We start from the raw sequence: 27892 nt of genomic DNA, 5'->3' as shown, positions 1-27892 counted from the left end.
TCTCCGGATCATTTCACTATATATATATATATATATATATATATATATATATATATATATATATATATATATATATATATATATATATATATATATATATATATTATATTAGTTAAAGTAGAGCTGTAAATGAGCCGAGCTACTCATGAGCTACTCGAGCTCGGCTCGTTAAAAACTCGATTCGAGCCGAGCCTAAACGAGTTCGAGCTCGAGTTCGAGCCTAAGTTGGGGATCGTTTGTTAAACGAGCTCGAGCTCGAGCTTTAGAAGTCGAGCTCGTTTAAGCTCGCGAGCCTAAACGAGCTTACACACACATATATTATTATATTTTATATATATATATAATATATATATATATATATGAAGCTTACGATTAACCCCAATCAATAACTATTTCTACAGTTACAGTTACGTAAATCGCCTAAATTCACCCACCAATTAATTTAATTCACAGACTCCCCCCAATCCAATTTCATTTCCATTTCTATCTATCTGATCTACGCAATTTCATCTTTCTAGGGTTTCTTCATTTCATTTCTCCACGAGCTAATTTAAACCCTAGCTCATTTAATTCGATTTAGCTTCCATATGATGGGAGTTCAAAATTCAGGATCTGAGAGTCAAAGTCAACCGATTCAAAAAACCGACGGTGATGTGACGAAGATCGTCGGAGCTCCGGCGACGGTTGTGGCACATGGTGGAGTGAAGTCGGAGGCAGGTAATGTGGTTGTGAAGAGGAAACGTGGACGGCCGCCTAAGGTTCAGGCGAAGGAACACGCGGTTAAAAAGAGTAAAGGAGAAGATGAAGAAGAAGATGTTTGTTTTATTTGCTTTGATGGTGGAAGTCTCGTGCTCTGTGATCGCCGGTTTGTGCTGATTCTTTTACTCTTTTTGATGTCACTTTTTAGTGTGTTTGATATGCATAATGTGTGTGTATCTATTGAGCCTGCATGTGGTTAGCATTTTTGTTATTGAGGGTTTATTTTAGCTAAGATGATGATAACATCAGGTAAATGTAGTAATACAAGTTATAAGTATATGTATATACGGATATATACACTTTTAAGCTGATGAACAAGTGATTATGTTTCTTTATTTGAGTTTAGGGGCTGTCCAAAGGCATATCATGCTGCTTGTATCAAGCGCGATGAAGCATTTTTTCGCTCCAAAGCTAAATGGAACTGTGGTATGTTGCTGTTTATGTTTATTACTGCTATGAGTCTATGATTTATGTAACATATTTCTTTTACTACAGAATACACGTTAACGATGTCAATCTATTATATGTTTCTCTCCATGAATGCCTTTAAGTGTCATGTATTTTAGATTGTGTGCATTTATTTAGTTTGCAATTGCGTTAGTTTAAAAAAAAATATAAAATCTATGAATGAAGTTACTTGACTTCTAATCTTAAGTTTAGACCAAAAGTTAGCAATTCAGTGTCCTTTGAAACTACTTTTCTATCAATAGTACAGTATTTGTGAGTGAATTGCAAGATTTATTAATATTTTTGTGTTCATATGAATCTTAGGTTGGCATATCTGTAGCATGTGCGAGAAGACAGCCTACCATATGTGTTATACATGTACTTATTCATTGTGCAAAGGGTGCATTAAAACGTCCGATTATGTCTGTGTTAGAGGTGATAAAGGATTTTGTACAGTTTGCATGAAAATGATCATGCTGATTGAAAATAAGGGTGATGCAACGGTAAGCGAAACTGTATTTTTTAATATGCACTTAATATATGTGGTGTGTCAGTGGTTCAGATTTGGATTAGATCGGCTAATGATTCCTTCCATTTGTAAGGTGACCCAACTAAATGCATTGTATTGGCTACATTAGGTAATGCATCATAATATGCTCGATGACCCAGTACCGAAAGTTGAACATCTTATTGTTTGGGGGGTCATTAGTATGTAAAGTGTAGAATTAGAAAACAGACGTGGATATATAAGAACCATCTTTCTATATGGTTATATGTAATTCAGAAACAAATAGACAATTGTAAATGATCACAACTTGAAAGTAATCATCACACACCATTCTATATTTCTCAATATGGTCATTAAGCGTCTTTTGAGGATGAGAAGTTGGATTGTTTCTAAAATATATAATATTTCAACGCAAATGAGAGTATGTTGGTTTTGACATTGGCCGGCGTAATGAACTGCAAATAGGATATACATATTACAAACGTAAAAAAGAACATTTCAAATATCACACATACTATCATGAAGCAAAGTGAGTATGTTGCTGTTTTGTGACATTCACCCCTCTAAATATTTAAATGGAACTAAAATCAAAATACTACAATAATAAGATTGAACATTTTAGTTTTATTAATGAATGGATTGATAGAGATGCATAATGAATTGACTCAAGTTTTGATCTGCCTATTTGGGTGGACTTGTTGGATCACTTGCTAGATCAATGGATCAAGCTTTTGACCCGCTAAATTACATAAATGGTTGGATAGGATGTTGATCAAGTCCCGACCCATTGATGGATCTACCTAATGTAGCTTACTTGATGCTGTATAGTAGACTATTTTTAAGGTTACAAAAATCGGAAAAATCGGTCGAGTTCTCGCCGAGAAATCGTTTTGGAGTTGCTGCCGAGTTCTCGTTTTCGTTTTGGAATCGGCCAAAAAATCGGTCAACGATCTGTTTAATCGGTCAACGACCGATAAATTGAGTTTCTCGGCCAAAAATTGGTCAAATCTCGGCTACATAAAATTATCCCAGAAGTCAACGAAAGTCAACTGCCGAGAACTCCCTGAGTTCTCCGAGAACTCCAAGAAATGGTCCCGCCAAGAACTCCCCGAGTTCCGATTTCTTCAACCTATTTTTTTGAGACTTAAATATTGTTCTCTTCATTCAATAATTTTGCTTATATGTTCCCATTTGCATGTTTTTCCAGGCAAAGGTGGATTTTGATGACAAAAACAGTTGGGAGTACCTCTTTAAGGTATATTGGGTATACCTAAAACAAAACTTATCTCTAACCCTTGATGATCTTACTCAAGCTAAGAATCCGTGGAAAATATCTACAACTGCGACCATCGGACCCACTATTTCACATATTACTGCTAGTGGTCGAAGAAGCATTACATCTGAGTTAGCTTTGGCGAATCTAGAGGCTAACGAATCCAAAAGAAAAAAAACAGATGAGGAAACAAATGGTGAACAATGCAAAAAACAGAAAAAAATTGATGAATTTGCTGCAATTGATGTGCATAATATGAATTTGATATACCTGAAGCGTAAATTAATGGAGAGCCTTATCGAAGATAGTGAAAACTTTTCTGAAAAGGTAGCTGGGTCGATTGTGCAAATTAAAATATCTGGCAGTGATCAGAAGGATGATATGTATAGGCTTGTACAGGTAGTAGGTAATGCAATAAAATTTCAGTACCATTTGCAAGAAGTGTTACGTGATGCAACGATTTCTGTAAAAAAATTTACAACTGTTTTTTACAGGTACGATTAAGGTGGATGTACCTTATAAAATTGGTGATAAATCGGTAGATGTTATGCTTGAAGTATTGAACTTGGACAAAAAGGAGAAGGTGTCAATTGATATAATTTCTAACCAAGAGTTATCTGAGGTGAGCAAAAAAAAAAAAAAAATTTTTTTAGTGTACAGGAGACTAAACCCCTGCAATTGTAACTTATAAGTATGTACATAATGCTACCTACTATATTGCTTGTACTATATTGCTTGTTTTTACACTATATAAATACTGTTTCAGTATAAAAGGATAAGATACAGTTTTTTTTTTTCTTTCTTTTTTCTTTTTTCAGGATGAGTGCAGACGTTTGCGAGAGAGTATAAGATGTGGGCTTGTGAGGTGTTTTACCGTAGTAAGTGTTTTTTTACATTTATTTATTTTATTTTTCTAAACCCTGTATTTGCTAATGCCATGTTTGTGACTGATTTAGGGTGAGATACAAGAGAAGGCAACGGCCCTTCAGCCAGTGCTGATTGACGATGTGAGTTATCTGTTTTCAAAATAATGAGATTTAGTGCTTGAACATTCAATGATAACCTGTAACTTTGAATTGAAGGGTTAATATTTTCCAAGAAAAATGTTTAGTTACGAGTAGTTTTGCCCGTTTTAATAAAAATGTTGTTTAATAGCTAATATGCATGTTAATTTGGAAGCTTAAATTATTATAATCCAGTTCAAAATTTACCTATTAGTGATAGGGTTAAAAAATTCCTTGACCAGTTGATATAAACAACCCCTCAAATTATCCTTTAATAAGTTAATAAGAGATGTGGTTTGTTTGTTGCTTAAATGAAATGGTTTTTCTTACTTGTGTGATGTAGTAGAGGATGGAAACCGAGATGCAGCAGCTCAGCCAACTGCGTGATCACGCAAGTCAAAAAGGGCAAAAAAGGGGATATCCTTTAATTACACCATACTTATTTCTTTTCTTTCATTCGGTTTAGCCCATGATAATTCATTTTTCTTTGTGCTTTCATTCATGCATTTGTCATTATTCACTTGTTAACTTGTCTCACTATACTATTAAATATATGTTAAATCTTTTGTTATTAAGTTCTCTTGCTCTGCTAACCGATGCCCCTAATTTTACATTTATGTTCTATTTCATCTGAATTCCTTGACGGATTCCACTCTTAAAGACTGTTTGAAGAAACTTCAACTTTTGAAGACACCCGAGGAGCGCGAACGCAGATTGCGGGAAATTCCAGAGGTCCATTCTGATCCAAAAATGAATCCTGACTATGAATCTGATGACACAGAGGAGTATTTTAACAATGAGCAAGGTTTGTTCAACGCCCTTTCAAAGTAGTCTTTTTGTGTAGTTGCACATAAGGCCTGCCATTATGGGCGAGTCGGGTAATGAGTCGAAACGCATAATTTTTTAGTATACATTATGTTATCCATACTTAAAAATAATATAGAATTGGTGAGCCAAGTATGATAATGAAAGTGTATTACTACAAAAACAATTTCCAAGCGATTTAGAAGGTTTATATACTTGAATGCATTTTGGATACTTTCAATGCGTTTGACCCTCTCACCTGTTTTCATTCAGCTAAATCTTTTAGCTTAACTCATATAGTCAGACGTATCATTGACAAAATGTATTCCAAATTGTCCCAGTTGCATATAAACGGTCGAAATTGCCACCTCTAGGTGTAGGGATGGCATCGGGTCGGGTTTGGGCCGGGTCTAGGTAATTCCAGACCCGAACCCGATAAAAAAACCTGCCCCAAACCCGGACCCAACCTGGTGCTTATTTAGTTACTAACTAGCGGATAAATGGGTTTTCCGGCGGGTATTCGGGTCCCATTTAATTACAAACTATCCGGTAAGCGCGTTTTTCATCGGATATTCGATTTTTCGGGTATAAGGGTCAGGTATACGGGACGAGTAGTCGGGTTTATGGGTCGGGTAATCCGGTGTGCGGGCCGGCTATATGTACTCGGGTCTTTTTTCGGGCATACGGGCCGGGTAATCGGGTTTATGTTTAAAACCATCCCCGGACCCGCAAAAAAATTAAGAACCATCCCATACCCGGCCCAAGATCCATTTCACGGCCCAAATCCGGCCCAAAAATATCGGGTTTCCCGTCAGTTACGGGTTTTTTTCCATCTCTATTTAGGTGAACATATCCATTTTAGTTTTACATTTGACATCTTTAACGAATAGTGCTGTGAATCTTTCCAGGAGAACATCAGAAGCCAAAGTTTCCTTGGGTCAGTGGCAGGAATACAATCACTTCTAAAAAGAGATCCGAAACTTTGAAGGATCAACCCACAAACTCTGGTGTCACAACATACACACATGTTAAGGAGCATTCTATTAAGGTTACAGAGCAATCAAACACAGAAAAGGATGTGCATAGGTCAAGTAGCCCGGGGAGACCACCGAACGAGGGTGGTTGTAATGTTCCAACAATCTCAAAATGCAATCCCGAAGCTACTGTGAGTTCATCGTTATCCAACAATGTTTCAGAATCAGCACCTTCAGCTCCCGTTATGTCTGGCAATCCATCTGTCAATGATAACGTATGGCATTATCGAGATCCTAGTGGAAATGTTCAAGGGCCCTTTTCTATAGTACAGCTGCAGAAATGGAGTACAAGTGGATATTTTCCTGCTGATATGATGATATGGGCGGGTCGAGAGGCTGATTCGTTACTTTTAAACAAGGTATTGCAAGAACAGTTTCATAAAGACAATGACGTAGCTTGCGATACCAAAGTTGGTAATGAAAGTGAGAGTATCTCTGTTTCCAGTCCAGTTCCACCATCTACCATTCCTGCAACTTCATATGCTATAAATTCTGTCAATCTTGATAAGTTACCAGATAATTTAGATTCTAATCCCCCAACTGTTGCTTCTTTGCCCGAAACAAATGAGTCAACCAAACCTTTTGATACCCAAATTATGCCTGATATCAATCAGTCAACGAAACAATTTGATACCGAAATTATGCCTGATATGAATCAGTCAACCAAACAATTTGATACCGAAATTATGCCTGATATCAATCAAGTTTCTTCAGTTTTTACTGGTTCAGAGGTGTCTCTTGTTGATTTGCCAAGTCCTGTACTGAAGAAGGAAAGTCATGAAAACGAGAAAATACAAGTTACTGGAAACAAGGACCAGTCAAAGCTTCTGGTTCAAGACTCGGCGAACGCGCCTAACTGGAGTACCACTTTAAGTCTAGTAATTGGTGGGACCCAACTTCCTGAAACACCTGATGAATGGGGCAGATATCCTCCTGCTTTCGTAAAACCCGGGGGATGTGAATCGGGTCGTGTATCGGATCATCAAGTTGCTACTACAAACACCACTATGGACCAAGTTACTACATCAAACTCTACTATGGACCAAGTTACTACTTCAAACATCACTATGGGCCAAGTTCCTACTTCAAACTCCACTATGGACCATGTTATCGGTTTGCCATCATGGAATGGACTTGGTGAAACAATCGAGTTTAGTACATTGGCGGAGGAATCTGTATCAGATCTTTTAGCTGAAGTTGATGCAATGGAGTCTCGAAATGGTGGGCCCTCACCTACTTCTAGAAGGAATAGTTTTCTTGAGGATTTGTTTAACGGATCAATTGATGATTTCAGTCCGACTACTGATCAGTGTACAAGGAGTGATGGGTTTAGCTCCACTGTAGATATACAGGTAGGTCGTGAATCAACGGGTTTACAGTTCTCTTTCGGGCTCGAAACCAAATCCACTTGTGATGTTAGTATACCTCAAACTACAAGTTCGGATAACATGGGTATTAAGTGGTCTGAAACGGGTGGGTCTGAGCTCCAACCACCCCGTCAAGACATGATTGATTTAAATGATTCCACCCGGGCAGAAGCTGATGAGGGAGAACTAGAAACCAGGATAAAAAATAATAGAAACGAAGAAAAGTCAAAATATTGTACAGTTGACATGCCCCACAACCGGGCGGAATCACAAGAGGGAGAACGAGAAACCAAGATAAAAAATAATCGAATTGAAGAAAAGTCAAAATGTCATACGGTTGTCATGGCCCACCACGGGGAGGAATCACGACAAGGAAGGAAGTCTAAAGTGAAAGAGGGTGAGTATACAAAACCGGAGGTAGCCAGAATGAAGGCCCGTCATGTTTTTTCAGAAGCCGAGGAAGGTGAATTTATCCTGCCAGAGGATGCACTGCCACCACCTCCACCACCACCGCCGCCACAACCACTACCGCCACTGTTGCCACTTCCTCCACCACCACCAACAACAACGGGATTGGACGTGGTTGATTCAAGAAGGGCAGTATCTGGAAGACCGTGTCAAGTAACCACAAGTACAGGTCGAGTCCACTCCCACACTAGTGCTAGCCGGAGCGAGAACGTATCGCGTGACTCGCACCATAGAAGGTCTAGTGGGGGTAGAGATAGATACACTAGTATCAGTCCTAGGGAACGGGGTCACCATGTTGAAGATTCAGGATATAGTCGAAACAGTAGATCTTCATGGAGTAGACAGTCTTCATTTGGTAGTAGCGGTGGTAACGGAAGTGGTTATTCCCGGTCGCCATCATTTAAAGGACAGCGTGTTTGTAAATTTTACGAAAGTGGGCGTTGCAAGAAAGGGTCTGCCTGTAACTATTTGCACCCACAAGACAGGTAAATTTTGATGGTGGTTTGTTGAGTTGGTGACCTGCCTTTTTTTGTGTAGTCAATTTGTCTTGTAGTATGACGATGTCTAGATGAAGTTCATATGGAGTTATGACTTGTAATTTGTAACATCCCGCGTTTTTTCGTTAAATTTAATTTTAACACCGTCTTTTTTTTTTTTTTTAATATCTTTCGTTATTTAAATTCGTGGTTTCCATTGACTAACGTTCATAATATTCCCATTATTTAATTATAACATCACTCGTTTACTCGAGCGTTTTAAAATATTCGTTTGGTTAATTCTCGCACCCGCTTTGAAACTTGAGGGACCAAAGTTGGCTGCTGGGCAAACTAGTTGACTAGGTCAACTAGTCAACCCACCACTACCACCACTCATTCACTCCCGCCTCTCTTTCTCTTTTTCTCTCTATTTCCATTATTGGAACTCAAACACCAAATTCACAAATTCATCATCCAAATTCGATCTAGGAAGCTTACAACAAAACAAATTACATATTTGGAATCCTCTCTTCATCCTCTACAATTTGATACCAACTTCATCTCGTTTGGGTAACTTTCTAAAAACTCTAAATTTCTCTAAATTCGTGTTTTTGACTTGAAATGGTGTTAGTTAGTGTCTATGGCTCGTGTCTAGTATGAATATATGATTTATTTGCTCGATTTGTTGTTTTGAGTAACTAGTATGAACATTTGAAATGGGTGTGCTTAATCTTTGATTTTGGATGATTAAATGTTGTTTAATTGTTAAAGTTCATGTATTAAATGTGTTACTAGCATCATTAGCTTCAATTTGATGTGTATGTTGATTTAGAAAAGCTTCATTTACAAAATTGTTGAATTCTTGATTTTTGGTTAGGGTTTGATGAACTTAAAACGAACTTTTGATGTTTCGAATGCCATGAAATGTTATTAGTAAGTGTTTAGTTGTAATGTATGTTTCAATACCTTCAAAACGGCATATCATATGTGTGAATTGGATTCCCGAAGCTTAAAATGCGTTTTGTGAACTTGAGACGTTGATTTTGAACATTTAACGATCATTTATTGAGGTTTTTGTTTTTGTAAATGATGTTTTTGTTGGATTAAATGTATTTAGTTGTGTTCTTTGTCAAAAGAGCTTTTCAACGATATAAGATACGTGTTTTGAATGTTAACGAGTCAAAAGTTATGTTTGTTTGAAGTTTGGTTCGAACCTACATTTAAAACTGCCCAGCATTTTTTCCTAGTGTTAAGCCGCGGCGCGGCTCATCTGGCCACGATGCGGCTTAAAGCATGAAAATGGGGCTGTCCAACTTTGCGATTCCACGTTAAATTCTAGCTATGCTACGCAACTCCGATTGACATGAAACTTTGCCAACATGCTTATATATGGATTCTAAGCTTAGAAAAATTGTCCGAGACCCGACCCGAACACGTTGACTTTTTCGTTGACTTTGACCAAAGTTTGACTTTTAGTCAAACTTAACCAAACACTTATGCAATCCTTCTAATCTTCTTTTATACTTGTTTCTTGCATGAAACTTGACAACGTGATTCACATGCTATATAATCGAGTCGTAACGAGCCATAGGACTAATTGAACACATTTCTCCCGACCTTGTGTCGTAACCGGTTAATTGATACAACTTACTTGTTTAGGTCAAGGCTAAGCAACAATCATGCATACGTTTACTTTGTGAAGTACTTTTATACTCGTGCACTCGAGGTGAGATCATAGTCCCACTTTTACTCTTTTGAACTTACATTTGGGATGAGAAAACATAAACGTTTCTTTTTAACTAAGTGAACACAAGTACAGGAAAACAAACATTCTACATACGAGTTTAGAACGAAATCCTCAATTCGATTATCATTAGTTACACTTGCCGGGTGTAAGTGTAGGCGTGAACTTATGTTGTATGGCCATATGGGTTTGACAAACCCTCATCTTGGGCGGTTCGCTACCGTCTACGGATGAAATATATTTTCGAGAAACAGTGTTGTTCTAGCACTATTAATGGGGTATCAACGGACGGAATGTTAAGCCTTGATAATTGGGTGCTCGTGAATATTAACTTTTAGAATGTACTACTATCTTATCAATGTTGCAAATCTTGTGGTTCGGCTTACTTTACTTACTCAAATTACTTACTTAAACCTATGATTTCACCAACGTTTTTCGTTGACAGTTTTCTATATGTTTTCTCAGGTTCATACTTGGTTACTTGATACATGCTTCCGCACTCTTTGATTACTTGATTGGAGTCAACCATGCATGCATACGCTAGGGATAGCACTTTTGGATTTAAACTTTTGTCTACATGTTTACGCTATTTATAGCAACTGTGATTTTAAACTAATTATGTCGCGAGTGATTTCATTCATACTTTATAACTTTTGTAAACTTAAACTTGTTGTCGATCCGCTTGGTAAACTAAACTTTGCAAGTCTTGTACCTTTCAAATGAATGCGACATAATTTTGGTCAAACGAGTCTCATATAGGGACTACGACCACGTAACGGGACCTCAGTTAGTGACGCCGTCAATGACGATTTTGGTCGGGTCGCTACAGATGGTATCAGAGCGTTGGTTGTAGGGATCTAGGATGTGCATTAGTGTGTCTAACAGAGTCGTTAGGACGCATTAGTGAATCTAGACTACAACTGGATAGTTAATCATTGCATTCTGACATACATTTGCTATAGATAGCACTTACTTGACTACTTGTGCATTATACTTGAATCATTCTTAGGAAAACTTTTTAATGGTACCAGGTTTTCATCATACGAATATGTAATCTACCACTTTCGAGTAACACTCGTAAACTTAAGATTCATACGCGTAAGGACGACGACGACTTCATTAGTCATACTTGTTCGGGAACTCTGTTTCCCAGATTGTTATTTGCCACCGTTTCAACTTACTATCGGTGTCACACCGGTGTTCCTTACTATCTACCACTTCTTGTTACTACCATCACTACTCGAGGTGAGTATCGTCATCACCATTTTATCACTACGGTTGCGTACTATTCGTTATCATGATTCGTTACACTTCTCGTACCGGAATACATTATTGTTTGACTTGAACCGCTTTGACGTGAACAATCATTTATACACTTCCCTCGGGGAACGCTTCTTTAGAGTTGCACTAATTCTTTCGATTAATACTAGTCACGTTAGAGACGTCGTTACACTTTGTTCATTTTAAAACTTCACGATTACACGAACTTGAATCTATGGAGTGATGTGGGAATGGAGGTATGAGTTAGCGTAATATAACGACACTCGATCAACGTGGTTATATTACGGTAAGTCATACCAAAGTTCTAATGACTCGTGATGGTGATTGGACTCGATCAACCTAATCACCACCATGTGCCATGTACATGACTTCATCTTTTCATGTTTGGACATCTGAAAACTCCGAAAGTACTGACAACAACCATACCGGGGACACACCTTCGGTTATTGTCGAACTATATTGATGCTTCCGAATGAATGACGAATTCTTTCGACTTCGACCATATGTTACACGTGTATACTATCTCGTCCTCGCACAGTCTTATTGATTAACTACAATTTACTCGTTATGCTCACATCGGGGCGGAAACTTCTCTTGCATCACCCTCATAATTCCGGTTCAGGAAATCTTTTATTCTAAACTCTCAATGGAGAGGGAGACTCTCCACGTTATACTAGTATTCGCCTCGAGGGTGAATAGTCCCGACGAACGTTTTTGGAAACCGATAAATCTTCCGCGACGCGAATTTCTTGAGAAATTTGTTCTAACTAACGTTTTCGAGTCCTAACGGACTTGTTCAAACATACCTTACAGAAATGTACCTCGTTTCAGATCGAGATTCTCGTTTCACTTCTAGATTTCGGAGTGCCTTTGATATCGCATATTTCATATGCATTTTCCTTAGCGATATCGGTTACATTTTGGTCCTTATGGATACGATTTAGAGTTATTTTGGTTAAAGTTGTGAAAGTTTGAGTTCCAAGACCAAGAAGGTTAAATTTGATGTTATTTGATGGTTTTGGATGTCTTTCGATGTTTACGAGTGAAAAGGTTTGATTCGGTTCGAGTTTTGGTGTTTATATGATGTTTTTAAGCTCGTTTCAACAATATTATAATGGAGCGCCGCTCCAAAATAGGGCGCGCCGCGCCAAACAACTAGAAAAAAAAGTCGAGCAGTTTTGAAGTTCAAAGGATTGATTTTCAGTGAATCGGCGCGCCGCGCGGTATATTGGCGCGCCGCGCGGGGTTGTGCCCGGGTTCAGAATTCCCTCCTATAAAAGCCCGAATTATACCCTAACTTATCATAATCGTATCCTGACGAATTCCAGCCACTTTTTGACGAACTTAGGTGATTTTTGGAGATCTTCAAGGTCATTCTAAGGTATTAATCATTCCGGGAACAAGTCTCGATTCGTGTATCATTCAGATTTCAATCTTTAATTAGTTTTATTCTTTTGTTATCAACAATGAATTATTCTATGTCTTTGATTGTTATTTTGATTTCAGCCATGATTGTAGGCTAAAACCTTTAATGTTTGTCTAGATTGAATATTTGCAAGTGTTTGGATGATACTTTAATGTTTTATTGATTGATGCATGATTAATTATGAGTTTTGATTAAAGAACCATTCTTGTGGGTGTTAATTATTGTTACTAGGTTGATTAGTGAATCTTGTTTGAACAAAGGGAACCCTGTTTCAATTTAGTGATCTAATTTCCAATTGATTTGTCTTAACCGATTGGGTGCTTACTGGACCAAGGGGGTAAACCGGGTAACGTAATTAACCAAAATAGGGGTGAATTGTGTGGAGCGAACGCGTAACCAATTGAATCTTAATCTTGTAATTAGCTAGTTACTAAGTCACAAACGAAAGATAGTTTTTGGTGAAAGGGAACCCTAAGCCAATAAGTCCTAGTTTGATGTGTTTGCTAAAAGAGAACTCTGGGTAAACCGACTCTGTAATTGCGTGCATTGATTAATAGAACTAGTGCTTAATAACAAATCATCCAACACTGCAAATAGGATATCTAGGCGAACATTCTTTTATCCATTGAATTCAAATATCTTTATTTTTCTGTCGAGTCTGCATTTCCTTTATTTAAACTTAAAAACCAAAAATATTGTCTTTTATTTTCAAAGCTATCTTGATTTGGCTAATCGTTAAATAGCCGCAAAACAAACTATCTCGTACTTTCGATTTTCATAGTTTAACTTAGTTTACTTTTATTTACAAACTTAATTCTCACGTTAATACTGTCCTTGGAACGATCTTGGAATTACCATTTTTATACTATTGCACGATCGGGTACACTGCCCGTTAGTGTGTAGTAATCTTTAAACCAGGCATATTTCCAGTGATAAATTTATATACTAGATTTCACACATCAAGTTTTTGGCGCCGCTGCCGGGGACAGTTGTGTTGAAAATTAAGTTTGATAATTAAGTTTGTTTTTAGTTAATTTTAACTGTTTAGTTTAATTTAATTCTAATTGAGTCGGTGCGTTTAATCGGTTTGTTAGCTGTGTTCTTGCAGTTACAGGTAGTGCATGCAACATACGCGTTCTTCAGATTCTCCAATTGTTAAACCATTTGACGAGCCTGAAAGAGAGTTGTTTAAAGCTTTAAGTCAGAAGCAAAAGTTAACAGTGGATTCATCAGTTTCATCGGGTGATACTTACGTTAATTTGGGAAGTACTTCTGAGACTGTGGTGCCCGAGACACCACCTGAAATTTTTAACGAAGAAGACTCTTACGCTTCGTCTGATACTACAGAAACTGAAGAAATGGCCGAAGGAGAAGCACCCCGTCCTCAGACTATGGCTGAAAAGTTAAAGGCCACCCGAGGAGGCCAAGGCAATTCGATTACTCAACCGAATATTACTCAGCCTTTTCAAATTACAGGGCCGATCCTGAATTTGATTTCTTCTGATTGCCGATTCTATGGCAAAGATACCGAGGATGCTAACGAGCATCTTCGTAATTTTAATGATGTTTGTAACTTGTTTAAGCTACATGAGGTTGCCGACACTTCAATTAAGACAAGACTTTTCCCTTGGACTCTTAAGGGAGAAGCTAAGAGATGGTTAGATAAGCAACCTGAGGGTACGATTAGATCTTGGGAGACTCTGGAGGATAAGTTTTTGTCGAAGTTTTTCCCTGCATCTCGAGCTGCTCGACTTCAAGCAGATATTTCTCAATTTAGACAAAAGAGCAGTGAGACATTGTTTGATGCTTGGGACCGTTTTGCTACTTTGTTACGCTCGTGTCCGCAACACGGGTTGAATGATTTACAGAAGGTTCAGATTTTCTACAAAGGTTGTGATATTCCTACGCGTCAGTGTATTGATCAAGCTGCAGGTGGTACGTTAATGGATAAGACTGAAGAAGAGGCGTTAGAAATCATTGAAAAGCAAGCTGCTTATTCTCATGAGTGGCATCAGGATCATGAGTCTTTCCATTCTGCTTCAGTTAAGAGAACAGAGACTACAGGTACAGGTGCTTATGATGATTTTGGGTCTATCAGTGCTAAGTTGGATTCGTTTGGTAGGAATTTGGAGAAGATGAACAAGGATATTCATGGTATGAAGGTTGGTTGTGAATACTGTGGAGGTTTGCATCTGGGCAAAGATTGTGATGCGGGTTTGACTATGAATCAGAAAGAAGAGGTCAACTATATTAGTCAGCAGAATAACAATCAGTTTCAGGGACGTGCTCAGTTTAATAGGAATTTCAATAATCCTTATAATCCGCAAGGTAATCAGGGTTCGAGGTTCCAACCGGGTTCTAGTGGAGGTTTTCAGCAGCAAGCTCCCGGTTATTTTCAGAAACCACAGGTCGAAGAGAAAAAGTCCAACCTTGAGGCTATGCTTGAGAAGTTAGTGATATCTCAGACTCAACTTGTCACTACCGTTACTCAGAATAATGAAAAGAATGACCAAATGTTTCGAAATCAACAAGCAGCTATTCATAATCTTGAACAGCAGATTGGTCAACTTGCTAATAAGAGTAGTGAGAGGAAACCGGGAGAGTTACCTAGCAAGACGGATACTAACCCGAAAAACGGGCATGTTAATGCTATCACCACCCGAAGTGGTTTAGCGTATCATCCACCGAGGAAGCCCGACGAGTATGATTTGAGGGTACCGTTAGTTAATGATAGTGAGCCGGTTGTTGAAAGTGAACCGGCAAAGGAAAAGGAGCCGGAACAGGTGGCTGAAAAAGTTGTTAAGGAACCGGTTACTGTTGCTGCTAAACCGGTAGTTAGAGAGTATCAACCACCGCTCCCATTCCCGAGGAAACAGCGATTGGAGAAGCTAGAGGCCGAAAAGTCCAAGTTCATGGACTTGATTAAAAAAGTTAACATAAATATGCCTTTTATTGATGTTATTGCAGGTATACCTAAGTATGCGAGGTTTCTTAAGGATTTGCTGACTAACAGGCGGAAACTGGAGAACGTGTCTTCAGTCAGGTTGAATGCCGCATGCTCAGCGGTTGTTGCAAACAAGCTTCCCGAGAAGCTTGAGGATCCTGGAAGTTTTACCATTCCTTGTTTACTTGGTAATCTAGACTGTATGAGGGCTTTGGCGGATTTGGGGGCTAGCATTAATCTAATGCCTTATTCTATTTACCTTAAGCTAGACCCCGGGGAGTTAAAACCCACGCGTATGGCTGTTCAACTAGCCGACCGCTCTATTAAATTCCCTCGTGGAATCATAGAGAATATGCTAGTGAAGACCGGGTCGTTAGTTTTTCCGGCAGATTTTGTGGTTTTGGATATGGAAGTGGATGAAAGGATTCCACTAATTTTGGGTCGGCCATTCTTAAATACTGCTAGGTGTATGATTGATGTGTATGGCCAAAAGTTGACCCTTAGGATAGATGATTTGAGTGCAACATTCTCAATCGACCATGCTTTGAAATACCCTGGCTACACTGATGATACATGTTATTTTCTTAACACTGTGAATGTCCAGTCTGAGTTTTTGCAGGAATTCCCAGAGTTACAGGGTTCAGGAGAATGCTCATTGGTTGAGATTGATGAGGATGTGCAGGTTGAGGAGGTGGATATTTTAACCACCTTGATGGAAAACGGCTATGAGCCGACTGAAGAGGAGTTCAAAGAACTTGAACGTGATTCAAATTACCGGAGCAAGTCTTCAATTGAAGAACCTCCCGAGCTTGAATTGAAGCCACTTCCAGATCATTTGGAATACGCTTACTTGCATGAGGAATCTAAGCTTCCGGTAATTATTTCTTCTTCTCTTTCAGCAGGTCAGAAAAATGAGCTTGTAACCATGCTAAAGGCCCATAAACCGGCCATTGCATGGAAGATTCACGACATTAAGGGTATTAGTCCCTCCTATTGCACCCACAGAATCCTAATGGAGGATAACTCCAAACCCGTGGTGCAACGCCAAAGGAGGTTGAACCCGCACATGCAGGATGTCGTGAAGAAAGAAATCGTTAAGCTCCTTGATGCAGGTCTGATTTACCCGATTTCTGACAGTCCATGGATTAGCCCGGTACACTGTGTACCTAAGAAAGGTGGTAGGACTGTTACCACCAATGATAAAAATGAGTTAATTTCCACCCGGACTGTCACGGGGTGGCGTGTTTGTATCGACTACCGTAAGTTGAACGACGCCACACGTAAAGACCACTTCCCGCTACCTTTCATGGATCAAATGCTAGAGAGGTTGGCGGGAAACAGTTTCTATTGCTTTCTCGATGGTTTCTCGGGCTATTTTCAAATTCCTATCTCGCCCGAGGACCAAGAGAAGACTACTTTCACGTGCCCGTATGGCACGTTCTCTTATCGACGCATGCCCTTTGGCCTTTGCAATGCTCCGGCCACTTTTCAAAGGTGCATGATGGCCATATTCCATGACATGATCGAAGATTGCATGGAGGTGTTCATGGATGACTTCTCGGTCTTCGGTGACACTTTCGATTCATGCCTTCTTAATTTAGAACGGATGTTGGTCAGGTGCGAAAAGTCCAATCTTGTGCTCAACTGGGAGAAGTGCCATTTCATGGTTCAAGGGGGCATAGTTCTCGGGCACAAGATTTCTAAGAACGGTATAGAGGTGGATCCCGCAAAGGTTACCGCTATTAAGAACCTTCCACCCCCTACCGATGTTAAGGGTGTTAGGAGTTTTCTCGGGCACGCCGGTTTTTACCGGCGATTCATTAAAGATTTTTCTAAGATTGCCAACCCGATGAATAAACTCCTTGAAAAGGACACCCCGTGGAACTTCTCCGACGAGTGCCAAAAGGCATTCGAGCTTTTGAAGGAGAAACTCATCAATGCACCGATCATAATTGCTCCGAATTGGTCCCTTCCGTTCGAGCTTATGTGCGATGCATCTGATTTCGCTGTTGGGTCAGTTTTGGGTCAAAGGGTCGAGAAGCATTTCCGACCCATCTACTATGCAAGCAAGACCTTGCAAGGAGCGCAATTAAATTATACTACCACTGAAAAAGAGCTCCTTGCGGTGGTCTTTTCGTTTGATAAGTTCCGGTCCTACTTAGTCTTATCTAAGACTATTGTCTTTACGGACCATTCTGCTCTAAAGTACCTTTTTGCTAAACCGGATGCAAAACCACGACTTCTTAGATGGATCTTGCTTTTGCAAGAATTTGATGTGGAGATCCGGGATAAAAAGGGTGCTGAAAACTTGGCGGCCGATCACCTTTCACGTCTTGAGAACCCCTCCCGTGAGGTTCTCGATGAGACGACCATTCGTGATGATTTTCCCGGCGAATATCTCATGAAGGTGGATAAGGTTGATGAGCCATGGTACGTGGACATTGCTAATTATCTAGTTGGGAGATTCTTGGAGAAAGGGTGGTCACATCAAAAGAGGAAGAAATTCTTCAGTGACCTTAAGTACTATTTCTGGGAGGATCCCTATCTTTTTCGTTGTTGTCCCGATGGAGTTATCCGCCGGTGCGTTTCCGGTGATGAGTGTATGCGAATTCTAACCGAGTGCCATAGTGGGCCTACCGGTGGGCATTTTGGACCCCAAATTACGGGGCGTAAAGTCTATGATGCCGGCTTTTATTGGCCGACAATCTTCAAAGATGCCCACCTGGTTTGTAAGTCATGTGATTCTTGCCAAAGGGCCGGTAAAGTCACCAAACGTGATGAGATGCCTCAACAAAGCATCCAAGTTTGCGAAGTATTTGACGTTTGGGGAATTGACTTTATGGGGCCATTTCCGAAATCTCAGAATTATAGTTACATACTCGTTGCCATCGACTACGTGTCTAAATGGGCCGAAGCGCAAGCTTTACCCACAAATGATGCACGAGTTGTGATTTCGTTCCTTAAGCGTTTATTCTCTCGATTTGGAACTCCTAAAGCTTTAATTAGCGATAGGGGTACTCATTTTTGTAACGCCCAAATGGAGAAGGTATTGAAGCGATATGGAGTTGTCCATAAAGTTTCTACTTCATACCATCCCCAAACGAGCGGACAAGTTGAGAATACCAATCGAGCTCTTAAAAGTATTCTTGAGAAAACTGTGGGTTCGAATCCGAAGGAGTGGGCAAATAAGCTCGATGAAGCTTTGTGGGCGTTTAGAACCGCTTTCAAAACGCCACTTGGTACCACTCCTTATCGGTTGGTTTATGGGAAAGCGTGCCATCTCCCATTGGAGATTGAGCATAAAGCTATGTGGGCACTTCAAAAGTGCAATTTAGATTTGAAGGAAGCCGGACGCCTAAGGGCGGGGCAATTGAATGAGCTTGGTGAGTTACGCCTTGATGCGTACGAGAATTCATTGATTTATAAAGAAAAGACCAAGCAATGGCATGATAGGAAGTTAAAGGGTCCAAAAGAGTTTAACGAAGGCGATCGAGTGCTTTTGTTTAACTCAAGGTTAAAGCTTTTACCGGGAAAACTTAAGTCCCGGTGGACGGGACCATTTGAGGTTGTTAAGGTGTACCCATATGGTACGATCGAGTTGAAAAATGCGAATGGTATCACCTTTAAGGTTAACGGACATCGTGTGAAGAAGTATGTTGATGGTCCGTTAGTGATTGATGACGAGGTTCACGTTGAACCCGATCCCAACGCCACTTGAAGTTGGGGACGAGTCGTGTGAACGACTCGTTAAATAAGGTTCACGTTGTTGTAAAGTTTGTATATTTTTGGTGCTAGTTTGATAATATGTGCAATACGATCATGTTTAGTTTTTATTGGGGATGGTTTAGTTGTTTTATGGCGAGAAAACTGGGTTTTATTACTGAAAAATGCGGATTTTTGATGATACAGTAAGTGGAGCGCCGCTCCAATAAGGGGCGCGCCGCGCCACTTAAGTATATCTGAAGTACCAGTTTCTGAAAACAGCTCGGCATCATTTTTTAGTTATTCTGCGCGCCGCGCGAGACATTGGCGCGCCGCGCGATAAAACTGCGCGCCGCGCGAGCTTTTGGAGCGGCCGCGCGGAACCCTGTCAGCCAGCTGTTTTTGGGTTTTTATTTAAAGTCAAGCCGAATTTTTACATCCCCACAATTTAGAAACGGGTGACCAGCTGTATTTAGTCCTTTTTACTTCAATTATTTTCATTCTTACATCTCTTAAACACCTACACATCCTTTGATCTTTCAAAACCCTAATTCTACAAAGTTTAATTTCTTGTTTCAAGTAACCTTAATCTTTCAAGAATGGCACCTAAGAAGGTCCGAATTTGTTCCTTACTTTACTAATTTCATCTTATTATATGTTAATTGCTTGTTTAATTCTTAATTGTCTTGATGAATTAGTGTGGGGTTGCTTTAATTTGGGTTATATGATTCAATTAGTCATGGGTTTTTGTTAGATATTGTTTATATGCTTTGATTTCATGCTAAAGTTGGTGTTTTTAGAAGTTTAACATGAACCTAGGGTTTGTAGGGTTAAAGGTCCGAATTTTGTAAGTAAAAAGGGGTTTATTGCTTGAAAGTGTGATGTTCTTTGAATTGTTCATATGTTTTTGAACTAGTGTGGGGTAGTGTCCATATGGGCGGGTCACTTTGTTTTGAATGACTTTTGCTACATTGTTCCAATTATGTGATATGCCATGCTAGTGACGATTAAGTATATGATTTTGTATTGAGATGAAGCTTTTGTTTAATGGTTGTTGAATTTGTTAAAAGTTGCTAACATGATGAAGTTGATTGGATTTTTGGAATTTTAAGGAGTTATAAGTAATCATGTTGGTCGTGTTATGGTTATGTTGTTTGATGAATAAGGTTATGAATTATTTGTTTATGGATAATGTGATTTGGTTGAGAGTTAGTTTTTGAAACGTTTTCAAAAGAGTTATTGGTTTAAATGGTTATTGTATTTGAAAGTGATTTAGCATGAAACAAGGATTGATTGTAAAGGTGTTTGGTGCTTATTATGATGACTAACACTAACTTTTGAGTTTTGTGTTTGTTTTCTTTACTTGTTTCATGAATGCAGAGAACAAGAGGTAACCCACCACAGCAACCACCGAACAACCCTGAATTGTGGTTGTCCCAAGTTGGTAATATTGAGGATTTGGAACAAAGGTTTAACATCAATCTTGCTCGTCCGATTGAGCAAACCTACTACTTGGATTGGACGCAACTTCGGAATGAAAGTGTTCAAGCTTATCGAGAATTGCGCGGTTACTTATGGGTTACGTATAGCGGTACTGAGTTGAGACCGTATGAGCGTTTGTTTCAGATTAACGAAGATGTGTATGAGCAATTGACTGTCGAGTTCTTTTCGACTGTAAGTTGTCGGCCCCGAGTTGCTCCTCGTGATTCGGACTTTTTGATATTTAGGCTTGGCGGGGCGGACCGTCAAATGAGTAAAGTTGAGTTAGCTCGGGCGTTGGGTTTGTACCCCGAGTTAAATGATGACATCGATTTAGGGTACCATTTGTTGGGGTGCAGGGTATTCGGTGACGGCGAGTTTAGTGAAAGTGAGTATTGGCCGACGATTATTAATCCGGGGGTTAGGGCTTTCAGTTCTAGTAGAAGCATTCAGTCTAATCTTCGACGTCCGGTGGACCGTATTCTGTTTAAAATGATTGCTACTATGTTCATGGCCCGGAGGAATGCAAACAAAATCAAAAGAAAGGATCTTTGGATCCTCCAGCAGATAAAAGCGAGAGAGGCAATTGATGTGCCGACTATGTTGGGGTCCTGGTTTCAGGAAATCGGTGAAGATAATCGTCCCGAGCGCCCGTTGTTAGGGGGCCATTTTGTGACACGGATAGCTGAGGCATTTTCTGTGCCTACTGATAGGTGTACTATCGCGGGGGTTGAAGCAATGGTAACAAACATTTTGTTTTTCGCTAAAGCCGATTTTATTAGGCGAGGACCGAACGGTTGGGTTTTGGTAGAGGATGAAGAGCAACCACAGGGTCAAGGTCAACAGCAACAGCAAGAGCAGGGTCAAGGTCGAGGTCAAGGTAGAGGACGTGGTATTGGGTCCACGTATGAAGCAGGGGGTTCTAGTGGTAATGTTCGGGGAGGATGGGCTCCCGATGAGGAAGCTTTTAATGGGTTGGTGAATAGTGTTGACGGGCTGCATCTCGAGTTCCAAGATAGTCGTACATTTTATAATGATCAGGTTGCGCATAATCAGCGTATGTATGACGAGCAGCGCCGTCATAATGAGGAGTTGATGACGTGGCACCAGGGTAACTATGGGTCGCTTAACACGAGTTTGGGTCAGGTTCGGACAGAGGTTGGTAATTTGGGCGACCGTGTTGACAGGATAGAGTATGATGTTCGAGGGATTCGGGCCCACAATCAGTGGGAAATTCATCAGAGGCAGCTCCAACGGCAGATGCGTCATGTGCCGGATGCGTACATTCCTACGCAAACCACTATTCCGGACTACACCGCCGTGACGCCTCCGAGACCGGATCCGTATTATGACCCGTATCAAGCTTGCCAAGATACTTATGGCGTGCCTTGGGACCCGTTGAGAGATTTTTGGCCGGGAAGCGATTGATGTGTTGCACGTATTATTGTTGTATTTGTTTAAACTATTTCCGTTTCGATTTGGTTGTACTTGACTATTTTTATTTTTCGTATGATGTACTTTGAGACCTATTTGGGGCAAGGCGTTTCGGTACCGGGTGGTACCACCTTGCCCATTTATGTATTTGGTGTGTTTTTCTTTTTGTTAGGTGTGTTGGTGAAACGGTTTTTCAAGTCTGGCATTAAGTTCAGCAAAACTACTTTAATGATGGTATTGGTGTGAGGATCGGGAATGGACGATGTTCTTATGCTGGCAGTCAGTTCAGCGCCATCTGTCACTGTCATTCCACGATCTGTGGTTAAGCTCGATAAGTTTTTATTTTTCTTACCCTTTTGATTTGAATCCATTTTTGATCTCAAGTGATGGGGACATTACTTGATCTCAAGTGTGGGGTGGGGGATGTAAAATCTCTCGGGTTGGTTATTAATAGAATCATCATTATTTTGGTTTTGATATTTAAATGACGTTTCACGGGGTTTTGGTCGTAAAAAAAAAAATTGAAAAATTTAGGGGAAAATAAAAAAAAAATAAAAAAATTAGTTAGTTAAAAAGAAAAAAAACAATATATATAAAAGTAGTTAAAAATTCGACCAAAACCTTTGTTTAAGTATGGCTTGGAATTTATATTTCATGATGTTTAAAGAAGCCAAAGTTGTTCCACATGTTCATTACCTTTGAACATGAAATCCTACGAGTTCGAAGAACTCAATAGTAGGTCACCTGTACCAAAACGGGTGTAAACCGTGAGAGAGCGGTGATTGCATAGCGTGATTGTGACCGAATCACGTGCCAGATCAAAAACTTTTGGTTACTTGGTATAGCATACTTCCGAAACTATATCATTTTATTATTGCATCATTTAATGATGTGATACTGTGGGAAGAGGAGCCTTGAGCTTCACCAGTGCTGTCCTTTTCAGGAGCAATAGCTACGTGCTTGTGTTTGCTTAGACAACACAACCCATAGCCAAAAGCTATGGAACCCGAAGGTTTTCGGGATTTTTCAAAACCGGTGTAAATTGAAACAGATTGGCACTTCCGAGTGACTCAGATCCACTCATTAAGGAAGTAAAGTCTTCCGATTGTCTTACTTGGTACGTATACCTCTTAAGCGTGTCATTTCATTACCCATCATTTCACGATGAGGTACTGTTAGAGGAGAAAGTCTTGAACTTTCAAAACATGTTCATTAGTTTGAATGTGAAATCCTACATGAACATAAAATTCATACGTAGGTCATCTGCATCAAGGCGGGTGTCAACCGTATGAACGGTGATAGTGGCGTGTGGTCGAAACCGGTCCATGCGCTAGATCGAAAACTTAAACAGGGCAGTCCTCATTGTTTCTCCTAACAAGGACAATGTTGCACCCGGCCACCTTATTTAACCACACATGATGTATCTATTCCATCCTAAAGGGAGTCAAGTCTCCCGAACGACACACTTGCTGATTTATTTCAGAAGTTGTAGTCCAGACCAGTTGTAGGGTGACGAAAAATCTTGAAAAGTCATTGCTAAAATCGACTGGAAATCTACCAGGCCTCAACATCAAACAGGGAAACTGGTAGTCGAAGCTTTTCTCAATGAGGGAGATTTGCTAGCTTAATGGGAAGCGCACCATGATACACAAAATGTCAGTGATTGATCAGATTCCCAGTGGATAACCTCCGGAAAGGTAAGATATCAGCTTTTAAGCCTGATGAACCTCAATCTTTATGGTTGACTTAACGGATTAGACGGTAACCTCATAACCATCGATGATATCCGGACGTAATGTGTATCCTCCTAAGCACATTATTTTCTACCGACATCTCGCGATGTTAGGTACTGTGGGAGGCTTGGCTTGACCAATTGCGGGGTAGCCCGTACGTTCTCTTGGCACACATGGTTCGATTGTTACATCTTTGGTGCTTGGTTCCTACTTGATTCCCGGTTTCTTTGAAGACTTTTATTATGGTTCGAGATTCTCTATTTCATCAGTATGGTACGTTATCGAGATTATTTTTGGTTACTATTTTGATTCATATTGATTGCGGTTTGGGAAGTTACATCGGGGGAATGCAAGTGGGAACCATGGTTGTTATTTACTCCAAATCGTGCCCACGCTAGTTGCTTGATTGGTTCTTGTTCGTTTGATTCTACATATTTGCTTGAAGACGTTATTTTATTATAGAAGATTATTATCGAGTTCATTGCTTGAGGACAAGCAAAACTCTAGTGTGGGGTTGTTTGATATCGCATATTTCATATGCATTTTCCTTAGCGATATCGGTTACATTTTGGTCCTTATGGATACGATTTAGAGTTATTTTGGTTAAAGTTGTGAAAGTTTGAGTTCCAAGACCAAGAAGGTTAAATTTGATGTTATTTGATGGTTTTGGATGTCTTTCGATGTTTACGAGTGAAAAGGTTTGATTCGGTTCGAGTTTTGGTGTTTATATGATGTTTTTAAGCTCGTTTCAACAATATTATAATGGAGCGCCGCTCCAAAATAGGGCGCGCCGCGCCAAACAACTAGAAAAAAAAGTCGAGCAGTTTTGAAGTTCAAAGGATTGATTTTCAGTGAATCGGCGCGCCGCGCGGTATATTGGCGCGCCGCGCGGGGTTGTGCCCGGGTTCAGAATTCCCTCCTATAAAAGCCCGAATTATACCCTAACTTATCATAATCGTATCCTGACGAATTCCAGCCACTTTTTGACGAACTTAGGTGATTTTTGGAGATCTTCAAGGTCATTCTAAGGTATTAATCATTCCGGGAACAAGTCTCGATTCGTGTATCATTCAGATTTCAATCTTTAATTAGTTTTATTCTTTTGTTATCAACAATGAATTATTCTATGTCTTTGATTGTTATTTTGATTTCAGCCATGATTGTAGGCTAAAACCTTTAATGTTTGTCTAGATTGAATATTTGCAAGTGTTTGGATGATACTTTAATGTTTTATTGATTGATGCATGATTAATTATGAGTTTTGATTAAAGAACCATTCTTGTGGGTGTTAATTATTGTTACTAGGTTGATTAGTGAATCTTGTTTGAACAAAGGGAACCCTGTTTCAATTTAGTGATCTAATTTCCAATTGATTTGTCTTAACCGATTGGGTGCTTACTGGACCAAGGGGGTAAACCGGGTAACGTAATTAACCAAAATAGGGGTGAATTGTGTGGAGCGAACGCGTAACCAATTGAATCTTAATCTTGTAATTAGCTAGTTACTAAGTCACAAACGAAAGATAGTTTTTGGTGAAAGGGAACCCTAAGCCAATAAGTCCTAGTTTGATGTGTTTGCTAAAAGAGAACTCTGGGTAAACCGACTCTGTAATTGCGTGCATTGATTAATAGAACTAGTGCTTAATAACAAATCATCCAACACTGCAAATAGGATATCTAGGCGAACATTCTTTTATCCATTGAATTCAAATATCTTTATTTTTCTGTCGAGTCTGCATTTCCTTTATTTAAACTTAAAAACCAAAAATATTGTCTTTTATTTTCAAAGCTATCTTGATTTGGCTAATCGTTAAATAGCCGCAAAACAAACTATCTCGTACTTTCGATTTTCATAGTTTAACTTAGTTTACTTTTATTTACAAACTTAATTCTCACGTTAATACTGTCCTTGGAACGATCTTGGAATTACCATTTTTATACTATTGCACGATCGGGTACACTGCCCGTTAGTGTGTAGTAATCTTTAAACCAGGCATATTTCCAGTGATAAATTTATATACTAGATTTCACACATCAGCCTTACAAGAAGCCTCGGGACCACGTTTAGACATGAGTACCGCGTATCATCCACAACCCGACGGACCAAACAAACACATGATTCAAACCTTGGAAAAACATACCACGAACTTGTATTTTTATCCTTTAGACGATTCCCTTTACAATGATGGTTATCATTCGAGTCTTAACGTCACACCTTTTGAAATTTTATATGACCGGAAACGTCATTCTCCTTTGTCGAACCACGTAAACAATGATCAATTCACCGGGCCCGAGTTTATTCAGGAACGACCGAGAAAATTATTCAAATCCTAGAAAGTCTCGAGACGGCCCGTAGTCGCCAAGGGAGCTATGCCAATGTTAGACGTAAACATTTCGGATTCCAAGTGGGTAACCGTGTAACGTTAAAAGCCGCATGATAATGCTAAAAACGAACATATATTTCATAGCATTATTCCTCAAGAAAGACAAGCTTTTAGTTGCAATTGTTCTATTTACAAGTGATATTCGTTTGTATAATAAAAGGTGAAGACAAAAGACAGATTCGACGAATTGAAGACGCAAACGACCAAAAAGCTCAAAAGTACAAAAGACAATCAAAAAGGTTCCAATTATTGATAAGAAACGTCTCGAAATCACAAGAGTACAAGATTCAAAACGCAAAGTACAAGATATTAAATTGTACGCGAGGACGTTCGAAAATCCGGAACCGGGACCAGAGTCAACTCTTAACGCTCGACGCAACGGACTAAAAATTACAAGTTAACTATGTATATAAATATAATATAATATATAATTAATTATATTAATTATATATATATTATATATATATATTAAAAACCGTCGGCAGAGAAAACTCCAAGGACTGAGCTGTAAAATTAACCTCCGCGACTCGCGGAGTTTGAAGGGGATTTTGCCGCGAGTCGCGGAGCCAAAAATACTTGATGTTATGCGAGGTGTATATAAAATAGTTATTAATTTTAGCAGAAAAAACTATTAAATACGATACAATTTTACACAAGATATTTATTTATTTATAGAATGGATATACTTAAACCTTGCTACAACACTCATAGGCAGTGTACCTAATCGTACAGTAGTGTAGTTTTTAGTAAGTCCGGTTCGTTCCACAGGGAAATCTTTAAACAAAGCTCAACGCTATATTAGTTTACTTTTATAAAAATACAAATATATATATAAGTAATATTATTATTATAAAGGGGGGTTTTTACCGTTTAATGACCGGTTTGTCGATTTTAAAACTTTAGTCGCAGTTAAAACCTAATGTAAAATATTAAATAAATAAAAGACTTAAATTAAAACTTAAAGTAAATAACAATAATGAAATTGCGAATAATAAAAGTGCGATAAACTTACGATAATTAAAAAGTACGATAATTAAAAGTGCGATTAAACAACAATAAATAAAAGTGCGATAATTAGAAGTGCAATTAAATATAAAATAAAGGAAATTAAATATGAAATAAAAGAATTATGCTTATTTAAACTTCCGTAATCATGATGTTTGACGTGTTGATTTTAGTTTTATGCCCATGGGTTAATTGTCCTTTGTCCTGGATTATTTAATATGTCCGTCTGGTTTTTGTCCATAACAGTCCATCAGTCATAAATATAAAGTGCGAGTGTCCTCATCAAATTATTCTTATACCCGAAGTTAAATATTCCAACTAATTGGGGATTCGAATTGTAACAAGGTTTTAATACTTTGTTTAATGAATACACCAGGTTATCGACTGCGTGTAAACCAAGGTTTTACTACTTTGTTAACAATTACACCAATTACCCTTGAATGTAATTTCACCCCTGTTTTAATTATTCTAGTGGCTATTAATCCATTCCCGTGTCCGGTTAAATGAACGATTATTCGTACATATAAATACCCCGCCCATCGTGTCCGATCGAGTGTATATGGTAATTTATAGGGACGCCCAATTGTAAATCTTTATATCAACATTAACAAACTTTCATTT

General features: G+C 39.1%; 1 protein-coding gene across 2 annotated transcripts; it reads left to right on the top strand.

The window, feature by feature from the left end:
* The first annotated feature begins 400 nt into the window (after positions 1-400).
* Positions 401-8303, top strand: LOC139901112 (uncharacterized). 2 transcript variants are annotated; one of them, XM_071883850.1, is made up of 10 exons: positions 401-865; positions 1106-1185; positions 1531-1709; positions 2922-3393; positions 3482-3609; positions 3806-3865; positions 3944-3994; positions 4338-4408; positions 4645-4796; positions 5704-8303. In XM_071883850.1, the coding sequence occupies exons 1-10, from the start codon at positions 588-590 to the stop codon at positions 8151-8153; spliced, it is 3921 nt and encodes a 1306-aa protein (XP_071739951.1). In that variant the 5' UTR covers positions 401-587; the 3' UTR covers positions 8154-8303. The 2 variants fall into 2 exon arrangements, with proteins under 2 accessions (XP_071739951.1, XP_071739952.1); XM_071883851.1 differs by lacking the exon at positions 401-865 and adding an exon at positions 978-1008.
* Positions 8304-27892: the final 19589 nt, after the last annotated feature.

The sequence above is a fragment of the Rutidosis leptorrhynchoides genome, chromosome 3 (genome assembly GCF_046630445.1).
Source record: "Rutidosis leptorrhynchoides isolate AG116_Rl617_1_P2 chromosome 3, CSIRO_AGI_Rlap_v1, whole genome shotgun sequence".
NCBI classification, from domain to species: domain Eukaryota; kingdom Viridiplantae; phylum Streptophyta; class Magnoliopsida; order Asterales; family Asteraceae; genus Rutidosis; species Rutidosis leptorrhynchoides.
Note: the sequence above shows the minus strand (reverse complement) of the source record. Positions and strands in the feature narration are given on the sequence as shown.